Here is a 14,149-nt window from a genome sequence, read left to right on the forward strand (position 1 = left end):
ATTCAGTATTGTACAAAACCCTCAAAAGCTTACAACGATTTCAGTAATTACCAGAGAATTATCATTTTATTTACTTTAGAATACTGATCCAAATTAGTAATTCCTTATGGAGAAATTGGTAAAAGGTGAGTCATTACTAGTGGGTTACCATGACCTTCACTTTAGAATTAATTATACATTATGCATTGTTCATATTAATTATGAACCTCTACAGTAGTTCTTAGTAGTTCTTGGGGAGATATGAAAAATGCTGATTAGCTAATAGTGAACTTCCACATTTGACTTAGCACTATTATTCATTAATCAGAGTTTCTTGTTAGATGTTAGTAGTCACTAGAGTGCTGCGTTACTCATGTGTTCTTGTGTAGTTATTCATTAATGATGAAACAGTATTCTAAAGTGTTACCCAGAAAGGGTTATGATGGTGTGTGTGTGCCTGTGTGGTGGAAGTGAATATAAGTAATCATTCCTTATGTACAGGTACAGTAGATCCCAGTTTAAGATAGTTTAAAATAATCTATAATTCTTTATATTTTCCAACCCACTGCTTCTTTATTTATTTATTTTTTGCAAAACTTAACAAACAAATACATGAAGATAAGGATTTATATTTTAGCAGATAATATATTATTATATTATATTCAATTATATTATTATTTATTATCCACTCGGGTCAGACAAAAATGGAAGTCAGAGTCATATGGCTCGCCTCAGAAGAGGAAGTTTATTTTAAGCCTTTGTATTTTTAACAACATACATGGGACACAAAACAGTTTTGAAACCAGATGGTTCTGATTATGTGAGCTTGACGTTTTTTCTTTTCAGTGTTCCACACTGCTAGCTCTGATGCAAAACCTCCTCTTGATCACCCAAGCACCCACACCCAGAGCCAAAAGCAGCTTGGTACCCAATGCCAGAGCAAGAAGCAGCACAAGGAGCGAGAAAGAGCTCTTTGCGGTTAACCTCTCTGGACTGGGGGGCAAAAGGTAGAGCGTGGCTTGATCCTTCCCCAAAGAGTTTGAAGCCGCACAGATGTACTGTCGTCCAGGTTTGACGTCCAGCAGTTGGCTTGAAGCACGGTATTGCCCGATGGTGTCCTGAGAAAGAGGGAATGAAGTATCTCCCTCCTGAACACCATCTGATTCTATCCATTGAACATCAGGAAGAGGGGAACCCTGAACATGACACACAGCTTTGAAGCCAGCTTCAGTCCCCTCGGCTGACAAACTCAGGATTCGTGGTGCAGCTGGTAACGAGCAGCATAAAAACAGCCTGTCAGAATTTAAGAGCTGGCTTCCATTCAGTTCAAGTTGGAATTTGAATTGTATAGGCCAAAGCCCATGGAATTTGAATGACAGGAAGTGGAATTTATTGAATTACAATAGAGTTTTTGAAAGCTTGGTAGTGACATTGAAGTCATGTGACCATGGAATATTTGTTTATACTGTAGCCTACTTTTATTTATTTTTTTATTTCTACTGATTGTGTTTAGACTCCAGAATTAATGAAAGTTGTGCTTATTTGTGACGCAAAACCTGTAAGAATCATTAACTTTGGTTGGTCACAGAATTTATTTTCTGCAGTAATCATAAGCCAATGGAAAAATCCTGTTGGGTTTTTGTCAGAGGAACTTAGGTGATGGAAACTTCTAGGTTGGCCTACAAAAATATGTCGTGCAGTGCTCTACTCAGAGAAATTCAACAGGAATTAAGGGAAATGAAATGCTCTTCCCCCAGTTTCATACATTTTGGTAAATATAAAGATGAATATATAAATTAACTACAAGTTTAGGTGGCCTTTCAAACAGATTTGTCTATAAGACTATAAAATGTTCAGGGCTTTTTAAATGTCTTTCACACAAAGCTTCATTAAATTTGTCTTGACAAACTTAAATTTTTCAGTTAACAATTGAGTTCATTGCCGTTACATGGATTTTAGTTAATTTTAAATTGACTTTTCATATTTTAACATTTTAAGCCAAATTGCAATTCTGCTTCCTGTTTGCAACCTTAATTCAAATTCAGGAAATTAATTAAAATTTAAAAGCATTACGAATGGAACACAACACATCGTCCATATGCTTACTGCCAAGTAGAACAGTCTTGGAACAACCAATCAGAGTTCATATCAATTTATTTTTATCCTTTTTTAGAGATATCTATTGACTAATTGGTTAGAGTTAGAGCTAAAGCAAATTTACAGTCATCATAAAGATACAATGTTTCCTTTAAGTTAAGACATCAGATGGGAACATTTCTTACCCTCCACTCGTAGACGACTACCCAGTGTGTTCTCAAAGCTCGTATGGGGATGCCCCAGTATCTCTACGCGGCAGTAGTAGCGGCCGCTATCCTTCAAGGTCACACTGTTGATCCTGAGTGAGATGTCATGGTTTCGGTGGTTGCCCTCCAGGCGATAGCGCTGGTCCTGGTTGGGCTTTGATTGGCACAGCTGGCTGTTGTTCAGGCTCGTGCAGCGGAACAGCACTGTGGCGGTCCGTCCGTGGCCCAGGGTCCACACCACATGGATGGAGGAGGGATGGGTGTGATGCGGGTGGCTAAAAGAGCAGGGAAGCACTACTGGGTACCCCTCCATCGCCCGGACCTCAGTGGGCGCTTTCATCAACCAGCCGTCATCGTCTTTGGCTATAGCTAGGGAACAAAGTTGACAAAGCTTACAAAAACAAAATGATCAGGTCTATCGAGTTATTCTATTCAAACTCTATTTTGAATTTTCTCACCAGCAGAAAAAAGGATCACCAGCAGACTGAGAGTTTTAGTAAACTGGTGTGCGTCCATTGCAGACGTTCTGCATTTAAGATTCAGTATGAGAAGAAAAAAAAATCCTGGCAACATGTTCCTATTTCTGACTCACCATCACACATTACTGACTTCATACATCTACTAATATTACTATCTTAGACAAGTTATCTGACTGTCTGTCTGTCTGTCTGTTTTCTATATCTATCTATCTATCTTTCTATCTATCTATCTATCTATTTATCTGTCTATCTATCTATCTATCTATCTATCTATCTATCTATCTATCTATCTATCTATCTATCTATCTATCTATCTATCTATCTATCTATCTATCTATCTATCTATCTATCTATCTATCTATCTATCTATCTATCTATCTATCTATCTATCTATCTATCTGTCTGTCTGTCTGTCTGTCTGTCTGTCTGTCTGTCTGTCTGTCTGTCTGTCTGTCTGTCTGTCTGTCTGTCTGTCTTTCTGTGTCTGTCTGTCTATGACACAAAAATTGAATGACACAAATTGGAACTTTACTTGATAAAGTTTCACCTTGTGGTGCTGCTGTAAGCAATTCGTTGTGAGAAATTAGATTTTTATTTTTGGAGCATGGCATTTCAGAGGAAACTACCTGCACTGACCAGTTCACTAAAAAAAGGTATTTTGGAAACGTAAGTAGACAGTTCCTTATTTTAGTCATTACTTATCATCTTGCTTAGTCACGATACTTTCATTTGAAATCTTCTGTCCGTGAGATCCCAGAATGTTCTCTCCGAAGATGCAGGATTACGTGTTTGGTTTGCTTTCTTTTATTTGTAGTCTCAAAGGTAATATATTATTTTTTTACATTTTAAAAGCAAGAATATATCTAAGTCTACACTATAAAAATAAAACAATACATGAGGCACCATTTTTGGGAGTTCTTTCAATATCATACAGGCAGAGTCTTGGAGAACCGGTCTAGGAATTACAAAGCTTTCTTCATGTATCTTTTTTTTTTTTTTTGGCTATCTTGTAACAACTGATGTTATCATATTATAAGTTTTTCTGTTGTCATCCGCAGGCCTATCATGTACACTATGGACAATGAAAGTAGAGGATCAGGTCAATGGCACATTGGGACAAAATGTGATTCTCCCCTGCTTCTTCACACACCCAAAACAAAATGCTTACACCGGTGATATCACTGTTAAATGGATGCAGGACAAAAAAATTGAACCCATTTTTCAATGCAAATTTCACAACAAGACAAATGGACAAGACAGTAACTGTATTGAACAGAGCTTATCAGAGCGACACTTGCTTCAAGGTAACCACAGAAAAGGAGACATTTCCTTAAGGATCAATAATTTACAGTTTACTGATGCCTCACAGTACACTTGTAGAGTGGAGCTGGATTATGATAAATTCAATAAACACACAACGCTTAATGTCAATGGTAAGATTTACACAGCATTTGTATTATCACATGCATATACAGTGGCCCAAAAAGTATTTGGATGCTTTTGGACACTTAAGTCACACTTAATGGAATAGCTCACAAAAAAAAAAAGAAAAAAAAGAAGAAGAAAATTCTGTCATCATTTACTCACCCTTGAGTATTTATACATGTAATTATACATTTTAATTATGACTAAATACTTTCTGGGACCACTGCATTGTATGCGTGAAATTACAGATTTTTTTGTGATTGTCAACTGTAGCTCCGGCACAAATCCTCAGCCTATACCTGGATTTAGATGTTGTGAAATGCATTGCCCGAGGGAATCCACTTCCACAAATAAAATGGACCTCCTCATCTGGACCACTAAAAAACATTCCATTCAAAACTGACCCCAGGAAATACATAGTCAACAGCTCAGTTCCATTCTCTGATCAGGCCGTGTACACTTGCCAAGTTGTGAACTCACTGGGCCAGGATCAGAAAGCATTTCCACCAAACCATCCAAATTGTTTAAGTCTTTCAGTGGTGACTGGCATTCTTGCGTGTTTGCTATTACTTGGGCTCATAGCAGTTATTTTGGATGTGGTGAAAAGAAGTAAGTACCTGATTATATTTTGCGCATTTTTAATTCAAAATCGGTGTGTGCAAATTCTCACGGTCTGTATGTGTTACTTTTCCCAAAAAGGAAAAAATGCACAGAGAGTCATGCTACAGTAAGATCACTTTATTCATTTAAACTGGCCATAATAGTGAAATAGTGCATCTTTACTGAAAAAGTATTTGAATGTACCTCAATAACTGTTTTCATTTTTCAGAGATATGGGTGTACAGAGGGTTCAAACCTCTGTATATCAAGATAACAAGACAGTTTATGCCAATATCAACATTTGTCCAGTTGGTGAGTATGATGATTAATAAAACTGTCCATTGTAGTAATGTGTCACAGTACTAATACTGTAATACACATTATTATTCTTTTTAGGTCGTGAAACTAGACAAGTTGGTGTGTACTCAACAGGGTCACTGAGAGAGGGGAGAAAAAAAGAAATGATTCCCGGGGCCCCAAAAATTCGGCCCCCAAGACCTCCAGGACCCCCACCAGACATTGACAAAAAGTGAAAGGTGAGGACTACTATTGTGCTTAATTTCATAATAGCATTGTCTTAATCAAGGGTTAAGTTGACCTTTATATGTACAGTATATGTATATATTTTTATAGCTTTTGATGAACCAAGTTATGATATCAATAGACCTTAAAAGGGAAATAAAAATGCTGAAAGAAGATATAAGATATCAACAAACAACTTAACTAGTATATGTGCATAAAAAGTGCAGTTTAAATTAAAACATGTCTTTTTTTTCATTTTTCATTTTTTTTTTATGTGTGTGTGTGTGTATGTGATGAAGCAGTTGATCCAGAAGAATGTTATGGTAAGTATCACAGGTTTTTTCTTTATCTGAGAAAAATGTAACACAAACTATTTTTCTTCCTTTAAACCTTCGAATAACTACAGTCAGCCTTCAAGAGCAAACCCCCACAAAGATATGTAGTCTATATATATCAGTCTATATATATATATATATATGAGAGTGTGTACATTCAGAGATTTGTGCAAAGGGTTGGAAAATACTTATTCAGAAAGAGTATTCTTTATTTTTTTTCACTTCAGTAGGGCTTTAAAATAATCTAAACCACAAATATAAAAACAGCTACACAATTTAAATAAATAAACACTGTATAATACTGTTTCTGTTTTCGGTCCCTCCTCTATAGTATCACACCCGTAGAAACAGAATAGGTGGGTAGAAAAGCAAATCTTATAAAGCAGGAAGTTAAAACGGAGGGGTTTTGCCTGAAGTTGTGTCTTACTGACCAGGTACGAAGGGTCTGAGTAATAATTATATTATTTGAATTATATTTAACTGTTAGGGATAGAGTTATGTACTTAAACGTGTGGATTATTATCTCTAGACCGCTAGTGGAGCTGCACGATAACAAATGCTATCACGTGGTATCTGTTTCTTTTCTAGGCGCTGATCCAGATGGACCAATCACATTTGTTTTTGATTACTGTATGATCATTTAAAAAAAAAAAAAAAATCATTATATTTGAGATTTGTATGGTGTATTTTGTTTCGTATTTCAGATATATGTCATTATAGTTCATATCTTTATAAATAATATTATATTTTGGTGTATAAATGTTTTTTTTTTTTAAAGTTTTGGATGCAGCCTAGTAACTTGAGGGGATTCAGGATTCAGACTTTGAGCCTGCACGCGCCCCCGTGTGGACGAGGCTGTTTTATATCCCGTGGAAACGTGCATGTCTTTGGTCACACCCTTTTGTATTTGACGCTTCTCCTGACTCGACTACTATAGTTCAATGTAAGCAGCTTTAAATAAATATTATCTTATTTTGTTTGCAAAGTTCCTCAAATAGTATATACCAAAATGCCTCACACTATCGTTACTACTTCAACAACAACAACAACATCCTCATCGGATGGAGGGTTTTGCAACATCGGTTATGCGCGTTCATTTCAAGGATTACTGAAAATCGGCCAAGTGGTAAGAGAAAGTTATACTTGTATCACATTTATTTTATGAAGTAAAAGTAGACGAATGCATAGAATCCTTCCTTTAAGGAAGATACATGGTTTAAGCCAGGATGGTAACGTTTCACTTTTACACCACGATGCTTCACTTCACAGAACTCTTCACTAAACTTTCCATGAATACATTGCTTATGCACTAACAATGCAGGATCAGTGCATTTATTTACAGCAGCACTTCTTTTGGAGAAACGTTGGAGAAAAGTCTCCAAAAAGTTAAACATTCTAACAAAAATGCTAAAACGTACTGTAACATGATATTTCCATGCGTTATATCATGCATTATGTTATGTTTTTGGGCAGTAGTCTACCATGTTATTCTTTAAGAGATAAATCTGAAAACCTGTGCTAACTAAAAGTTTCAACTAAAAAACAATCCCAAAAAGTACCATGATATTCTTTAAAGAATGCTGGATTAAATGAATCTGATAATCATTCAGTACCATGCTGTACAATCACAATTAGACTTATCTCCTTAATCATTTCAACAGGAAACAACGGAGTTCACAGGAAAAGACACTTTTTGTGTGTGTGTGTGTGTGTGTGTGTTTTCATAAATTTCTCAACCTTCTGTGCAACAGCTATTTATTCTCAAGTGAGAAATGCGTCATATTTTAAGCTTAACCTGTAATAAAGGACAAAACAAACATTACTGTAAAACTAGTAATAGTGTTGTTGTTGTTTTTGATGTTATTTAAATATTTGTATGAATAAATGCTTCATTGATTAATTTGATATAATTTGCTTATGTTTGAACAACACAATATACTAATATGTTTCTTTTAAAGGAAAATTGGTGAAAAATATCCTGGAAGTTTAATGCTAAACATTGTAATGTACTGTACAATGTTATTGCCATGTTTTTTATGTTTGAATATGTGTCATACTATTATAATATTTTTTTGGTCATGGTGTTCTGTAAAGGATATGAATCTGGAATAATGCAGTTCTTTAAAGTATTTTGGATTACATACCATGGTATAAGAATATGGCAATCATTCAGTACCAGAACATTACCACGTGAAATCATCACTATACCATGGTACTGCCACAGGAGGGAGGACTTCCTTAAAATAAAGTCTTTATTACTAAAATAACACTAGTGTTTTGGGGCTTAGAGTGTGGTTTAGGGTGTGTGTGTGTGTGTGTGTGTGTGTGTAGAAGGTGATGACCAGCAATGATAATTTGATAAGACTCACACACCCCGGATGCTCAGGAACAGCTGCCTGCTAAAATGGTTGCAGTGATGAGAGAGATTTAGAGAGATTTGCTCTGCAGCATGTGGGGCCTCTGTGCTCAAAGAGGGTTTAAACCCAAAAACAACGATTACACTTTCACCAGAAACATTTCAGATAGAAGATAAGTTGTTGAATTCTTTTTCCACCATTCACAACATTTCTACTTAATTGGTTCAACAGGAAACACCAGTGTTCACAGGAAAAGAAACCTGTGTTTTTTTTGTGTTTGCATTAGTTATTTAACACTTCTATGCAACAAAGTGGGAAATGCATCATATTTTAACAGTATTTAATGGTAATATAGCACTAAACAAATATGATTTCAAAACTAGTAATACTAGAATAATATTATTTTAAAAACATTTATCATTCATATATTTGTCTTGTTGAATTCTAATGATAATATTACACTAAGAAGCAGAAATAGAACAATAATTAAATGTTTAATAATTTATTTAAAAAAATCATGATTTAAATATAAATTAATTAATTAAAAAACACATTTAAACTCAAATTATCAGAAACGTAAAAATGATTTAAACTTAATATTACTAAAGAAATGAACAGAAACGTCTTCACTTCTCGTTTTTTAATTTTTGTATTTTATTTGCTGAGTTGGTGAAATCCAAGGTTTTACTGAGCTAAAGCATTGCTGCTTTGTTCTTTGTTTCAAAGTAAAAATATTAGTATTTCCTGTGAAGGGCACAAGAATGATTAAATGAAATTTACTTCCTCTAATTTTGCAGGTGATCCTCCTGATTGCTTTCCTTTGTGTGCACTGTGAGGGGATCAATTACTCTGCCTACCGCTACTTTGAGGTGGTCACTGCATGGTTTCTCGTTGTCTTCTTAATCTTCTTCCTCATGTATTTGTTCCGACTTCAAAGCAAAATCACATGCATCAACTGGACATTGACGGTAAGTCGGCACAGTTCACATTTCACTTAGACATCTTCTCACCGAAGATCATGGCATTAGGTGTCTTTTGTAATCTTTAAGAAATTTTATGCTGCTTTTTCATCTCAAATTGGCTCTTTATTGCTTTCACAGGAGTTTTTACATTATGCTGTGGGAGGAATCCTGGTTTTTATCGCCTCTATAGTTGTTGCTGTGAAGAGTTATGGGATCTCAGCTTTGATCGCTGGATCTGTGAGTGCTTTTTTATGCTTGCAATATGTGCAATGCATGCTGCTAACTGGCCGGGGAAATGCACAAAGCCTTCTTGTGTAGGGATGAGGAAGCAGGAAATGCGAATCGTTACTGTTGCATTACACACTATTTATTGGACAGTGAATGTGCAATTCTTAGAAAGGTCTATCAGGCATCAAAAGCAAATGACTTTTCATGTTTAGTAATAAATTATAGATTATAGAATATTATTAATATGTCACTAATGTCTGTTTTTACATAAACACAGGTGTTTGGCTTCATAGCTACTTTTCTTATTGCAATCAGCATATGGACTTCTTATAAGGTCACATGTGGCTCTCAACCAACTGGTGAGTCTGACCCCGTTTTAATCATGTAATTTGTAAAATATGAATGCTGTGAACAGTTTAAAGGAATAAAAATAAAATGAATATCCACCTTCAGGCCATCCAAGATGTAGTTGAATGTATTGGTTCGTTGCAACAGATTTGGAGAAATGTATTGCATCACTTGCTCACCAATGGAACCTCTGCAATGAATGGGTGCCGTCAGAATGAGAGTTCAGACAGCTGATAAAAAGATCACAGTAATCCACAAGTAATTCATACGACTCCATCCATTAACGTTTTGTGAAATGTAATGTCTAGTGAAAAGTCCATCTCTTGCTATCATCTCGCATCAAAAACCACCGACATAATTGTTCAGAACAGTTTGGACCGCTTTAATTCTAAACAACGCTTGATCTGTACATATTTCTTTCCTGATTGACCTTTTCACTGGAGAAATCAGTATTATGGATTATGAACTTTTTTAGCTGGAAGCAATTGGAGTGGACTGGAGTCATTTGAACTCTCATTCTGACGGCACCCATTCACTGCAGAGGATCCATTGGTGAGCAAGTCATGTAGTGCTAAATTCTCCAAATCTGTTCTGATAAAGAAACACAAAACATCTACATCTTGGATAGCCTGAGGATGATTACATATTTAGCAATTATGAATTAGCTCGAACTGTTCCTTTAACAGAATTGACATATTGAAATTCATTGTATAATTTCCTGCTAATTCTCTCTTGAAGGTGCTGCAGTGTAACTGGATGGAAGACACTGTCTTATCAGATGAGAGTAGCAAGTAAAATTCTCAATTTGTTCTGGAGAGATGATGAGTTCTTAAAGGGACATTTTTGGTTGTTTTTGAAGATGCTTCAATAGTGGATTTCTTGAGTGGATGAAAATTGAAAATTTTAGCGCCTCTAAAATTTTAGAACTTAATCGGCTGGGATCAAACTCATAATTGTTAAGCATTGAGACTGGTTTATTTTAAGAGTGGAGTTTTGATATATTTATCAACAATGTCTGAAACCAAAAGTGGCCATTTATTCACGAGAATGTTTACAATATTTATTTGACAGTATATATCGTGTGATGCAGATTTGATTCAGTGCCTGTGATCAAAGAATATTTTGGAGATGCTGACCCACAGTATTATTACTATTATTACAAGAGTTGAAGTGTATTTTTGCTTTTCACAGTATCTGTATAAATTATATTATGATTTGCAACCCTAAAGTTTGAAAAATATATTTTTGGCTTTCTAAATGTAAGTCGCTTTGTTTTATACACTGTGATAAAAAAAGAAAACGTCTCCTGATGTTGTGTATGTTTTGTTGCTTCTTCATTGATTCAAAATCAGAATTTGAACCAGAACAGGACTTTCACTCATCCTCATGACTTGACTTTCTTCTGTGGATGATATAAGAGGATACTTTGAAAAATGTTATTAACCAAACAGCTTTGGTTTCCATTGACTTCCATTATATTTTTTGATCATACAATGGAAGTCAAAGGGACCCGAAAATGTTACCAACATTCTGCAAAATGTCTTCTTCTGTGTTGCACAGAATAGTCATACAGGTTTGAAATGACAGGAAGTTTAGGAAATTACAACAGAATCAGAATTTTTGGGTGGACTATCCCTTTAAGATTATTATATATTTTTTTAACATTACAATTTTTTTTTTTTTGCATCGTGAAACATGAACATAATGCAAAAATGTACATTTGTATTTATACTTGATTATGCATCATAATATTTGTTATATTTTCTTTATGCTGATTTAAAAACAAATGCATAACAAAAAAGATGTCTGGATGCATTACAGTAATGAGAATTATAGGGGCAAAGTGGTATTAAAATGATGTAGTAATGCAGTGCAACCCTTAATGGTCCTAAGAGGCTTCATGTCCTTTGTATAATTGTTTCTTTTGGTTCTGGGATGAAATATGACCTCGAAGTTTTTGTGTATTATCCTATTACTGTTTAGTCAGACTGGCTTTAATTTAGCAAAAATCATGCTACCCATTAATATAAATGTTTAAGGTCTCTTATCTGCAGAACTACTTAACACACAGTGACTCATGCTCATACTTACTGTTACAGCAAGAGGTTGTTGTTGGGCAAAAACTACAGGAAACCCTTGACCTCTATCAGGGGAAGTGCCTCCAAAAGAGAAAAAGGGAAATACACTGACATGTGCTAGATCACTAATGGGTTGTTGTAACTCTACTGCAATGTGGAAGGGACTAAATTCCTTAGGGATAAATTAAGCCGTTATCTATGGAGAGAAATAGTGAAATGGAGAGAGCTGCGGACTGCAGAGAGATTCCATCTTAGTATTCCAGCTAATTTGGAAACATGACTCATGCACATCTGAACTCCTCCTTAAGGCTCTGTTTAGAGTACAGCAAGCCCAGTCAAAGAACCTCTGTACCACTGGCTAAAGTACATGGCACTTATGTTCACAAGCACAACACTTAAATGTGCATTTCTCACAGTTGTAGCTCATTCATTACAGAAGTGTAATGGTGGAAAATACAACCACTGTGTGACCCACAAGAGCGGTTTGCTGCCAATATCAGTGTGCAGTTGGCAACATATGAAGGATCAAAGGATCCTCGAATGCAAACTACTATGTGTGTTTTGCTTCAAGAGAGCAACTTTCTTTTACATTCATTAATTTATTCATTTTATTATTCCATTTAATCATATGATCATTTATAATATTCATTATAGCCATTACTCATTTCATTGATTTATTCAATGATTTGTCTTTTTTTTTTTTTTTACTTTTCCATTGTTGTTTAGTGTTATGATGTGTGGTTTCAAGAGATAAGAGAACGGATATTTTCTTACAGGATCTGGCATCCGGGGCTGAATCTGATATTTCTGGCGTGGAGGCATGATTTAACACATAGGCCTACTACTAGACTTGAATTTATACACCCCAGAGCATAGCCTACATATGCTGTGGCATGTAGTTCAATTAAATAGAAGAATTTATACAGCACTTTGTGGATTTTGGCGTAGTGTTGCCAACTAATTTTCAGAGAAAGTTAATCAATTTATTTTTTTTGTGTTTTTTTTTAATGAATCACTCAAATACAACATTTTACAGTAGCCAGGGGGTGAACACACACACACACACACACACACACACAAAAAGAGATACAAAATTACAACGAAATAGAAAAAATAAAATAAAATAATAATATTACATAAAAACATGGAAATGTTTATATATATTAATACACTTAACAGCTTTCTTGTTTATCAAAGTGTAAATAGATTTTAGGTATTGCTTAAGTTCTGATTTCAAAATGAGAAACAATGGTTTGTAATTGCCGTACTTACATTTATGTATACTAAACTTTGCCAGCAAAAGTAGGTCAATTTGTTGCTAGAATTTGTTAAATGACGTTGTGATGTCATTGCGTAATCACGGCGCAAAATTGTCACAACATCAAATCTCAGCAAAAATATATATTTTATATATGTTCGTTTAGATTTGTTTGTAAAATAATATGCATAATATAATATAATATTAAAATATAAATAATTTTAAAATACATTGAATTATTGAACTAACAGATTTTTGAATGATTACAATTTTTTTTTTTTTTTTTTAGCTAGTAAACAAGTGGGCTAATACAACAAAATCTCAACAATTATGTTTTAAGCAGTGTATTAGTAGTTAGTATGCTACACTCCAAGAAAAGTCTGTAAAAATAGGTCACAATCTACTATGTTAATATGAAATAATTTTTTTTTTTTTTTTTTTTTACCTGCATTTTAAATTACGCATTGTATTTTCAGGTTACAATGGATAATGGATAATGTCCTGGAAAATTAGTAGTAGCCTATCTTTTCCATTTTTCTTACAGCGTACTAACTGATCAACAATCGCAAGTACAAGCTACTAACAAAGTGTATCATAAATGAACAATTATTCAATTATTATTATTATTAAATCGAAGAATTGCAAATAGCAGCTAACTCAACTCACGTGATGTGTGTACTGCTAGGCATCTTTGATTTTCTTTTTGTGTAATTTGGATGGAAAATGTGTGCCTTTTTCTTGTCTGAGTCACTTATCAAAAGTTGCTAAAAGTTGCCAAATAAGTTTTAAAAATTGCTAAATTTGTTGCTAGGTGCTTTTGGAAGAAAATGTTGCTAGGGTAGTCTGAAAAGTAGCTAAATTTAGCAACAAAATTGCTAAATTGGCAACACTGTAATTTGACATGCGTGTTTGTTAGAATGAGTCTGCCCTCTTGTGGTCTGTTGCAGGCTTCAGTGCAGCAAAGTTATCATTAAAACTAAAACTCAAAACATAAAAACGTTTTAGTTACTTTAAGTAAAATTAAATTACATAATAATTAAACCCCCTTAAACTTATTTTATTTCAGCTGCAGTTTTCAGGACATCATTTCTCATTTTCATTTAGTTTAACTTAAGGTAATAAAATAACTAAATCTAAAATATATATATATATTAAAATGAATACAAACTGTATAGACATATAATGTCTAAAAATGTCATTAAAATGTCTAAAACACAACAAAAACACAGTTGAAATTGAAATCAAATCTAATTCAAAATATAAAGTATAAATATA

The 14,149-nt window shown here is 34.3% G+C and overlaps 3 protein-coding genes across 10 annotated transcripts; 2 read left to right on the forward strand and 1 right to left on the reverse strand.

Moving 5' to 3' along the window:
- Positions 1-821: 821 nt before the first annotated feature.
- Positions 822-2,798, reverse strand: si:dkey-11p23.7 (V-set and Ig domain-containing protein). The gene is made up of 3 exons (XM_058746594.1): positions 2,741-2,798; positions 2,262-2,651; positions 822-1,246 (listed from the first exon to the last, which is right to left on the reverse strand). The coding sequence occupies exons 1-3, from the start codon at positions 2,796-2,798 to the stop codon at positions 822-824; spliced, it is 873 nt and encodes a 290-aa protein (XP_058602577.1).
- Positions 2,799-3,502: 704 nt separating this feature from the next.
- siglec15l (sialic acid binding Ig-like lectin 15, like) lies at positions 3,503-6,541 on the forward strand. 8 transcript variants are annotated; one of them, XR_009266225.1, is made up of 9 exons: positions 3,503-3,583; positions 3,820-4,194; positions 4,460-4,795; positions 4,886-4,913; positions 5,016-5,098; positions 5,183-5,322; positions 5,611-5,631; positions 5,975-6,077; positions 6,232-6,327. XR_009266225.1 is itself a non-coding variant. In XM_058745691.1 (8 exons), exons 1-6 carry the CDS (start codon positions 3,520-3,522, stop codon positions 5,317-5,319), a joined length of 1,023 nt encoding a protein of 340 aa, XP_058601674.1. In that variant the 5' UTR covers positions 3,503-3,519; the 3' UTR covers positions 5,320-5,322; positions 5,608-5,631; positions 6,422-6,541. The 8 variants fall into 8 exon arrangements, 7 of the variants coding, with proteins under 7 accessions (XP_058601674.1, XP_058601676.1, XP_058601671.1 ...); XM_058745691.1 differs by lacking the exons at positions 5,975-6,077; positions 6,232-6,327 and adding an exon at positions 6,422-6,541 and having other exon boundaries at positions 5,608-5,631; XM_058745693.1 differs by lacking the exons at positions 5,975-6,077; positions 6,232-6,327 and adding an exon at positions 6,422-6,541.
- On the forward strand, positions 6,504-10,842 carry cmtm7 (CKLF-like MARVEL transmembrane domain containing 7). The gene is made up of 5 exons (XM_058745695.1): positions 6,504-6,769; positions 8,798-8,968; positions 9,101-9,199; positions 9,468-9,549; positions 10,277-10,842. Exons 1-5 carry the CDS (start codon positions 6,653-6,655, stop codon positions 10,288-10,290), a joined length of 483 nt encoding a protein of 160 aa, XP_058601678.1. The 5' UTR covers positions 6,504-6,652; the 3' UTR covers positions 10,291-10,842.
- Positions 10,843-14,149: the final 3,307 nt, after the last annotated feature.

Source organism: Onychostoma macrolepis, chromosome 16, assembly GCF_012432095.1.
Source record: "Onychostoma macrolepis isolate SWU-2019 chromosome 16, ASM1243209v1, whole genome shotgun sequence".
Lineage (NCBI taxonomy): Eukaryota > Metazoa > Chordata > Actinopteri > Cypriniformes > Cyprinidae > Onychostoma > Onychostoma macrolepis.

Bases quoted from the DNA above. Each gene is read 5' to 3' on its own strand.
- cmtm7 (XM_058745695.1), top strand. From the start codon at position 6,653: ATGCCTCACACTATCGTTACTACTTCAACAACAACAACAACATCCTCA. The intron at 6,770-8,797 runs GTAAGAGAAAGT...CTAATTTTGCAG, and splicing joins TACTGAAAATCGGCCAAGTG to GTGATCCTCCTGATTGCTTT. The intron at 9,200-9,467 runs GTGAGTGCTTTT...ACATAAACACAG, and splicing joins CAGCTTTGATCGCTGGATCT to GTGTTTGGCTTCATAGCTAC.
- siglec15l (XM_058745691.1), top strand. From the start codon at position 3,520: ATGTTCTCTCCGAAGATGCAGGATTACGTGTTTGGTTTGCTTTCTTTT. The intron at 3,584-3,819 runs GTAATATATTAT...TGTCATCCGCAG, and splicing joins TTTTATTTGTAGTCTCAAAG to GCCTATCATGTACACTATGG. The intron at 4,195-4,459 runs GTAAGATTTACA...TGTCAACTGTAG, and splicing joins CACAACGCTTAATGTCAATG to CTCCGGCACAAATCCTCAGC.
- si:dkey-11p23.7 (XM_058746594.1), bottom strand. From the start codon at position 2,798: ATGGACGCACACCAGTTTACTAAAACTCTCAGTCTGCTGGTGATCCTT. The intron at 2,652-2,740 runs GTGAGAAAATTC...TTTGTTCCCTAG, and splicing joins GGTGATCCTTTTTTCTGCTG to CTATAGCCAAAGACGATGAC. The intron at 1,247-2,261 runs GTAAGAAATGTT...GCTCGTTACCAG, and splicing joins TAGTCGTCTACGAGTGGAGG to CTGCACCACGAATCCTGAGT.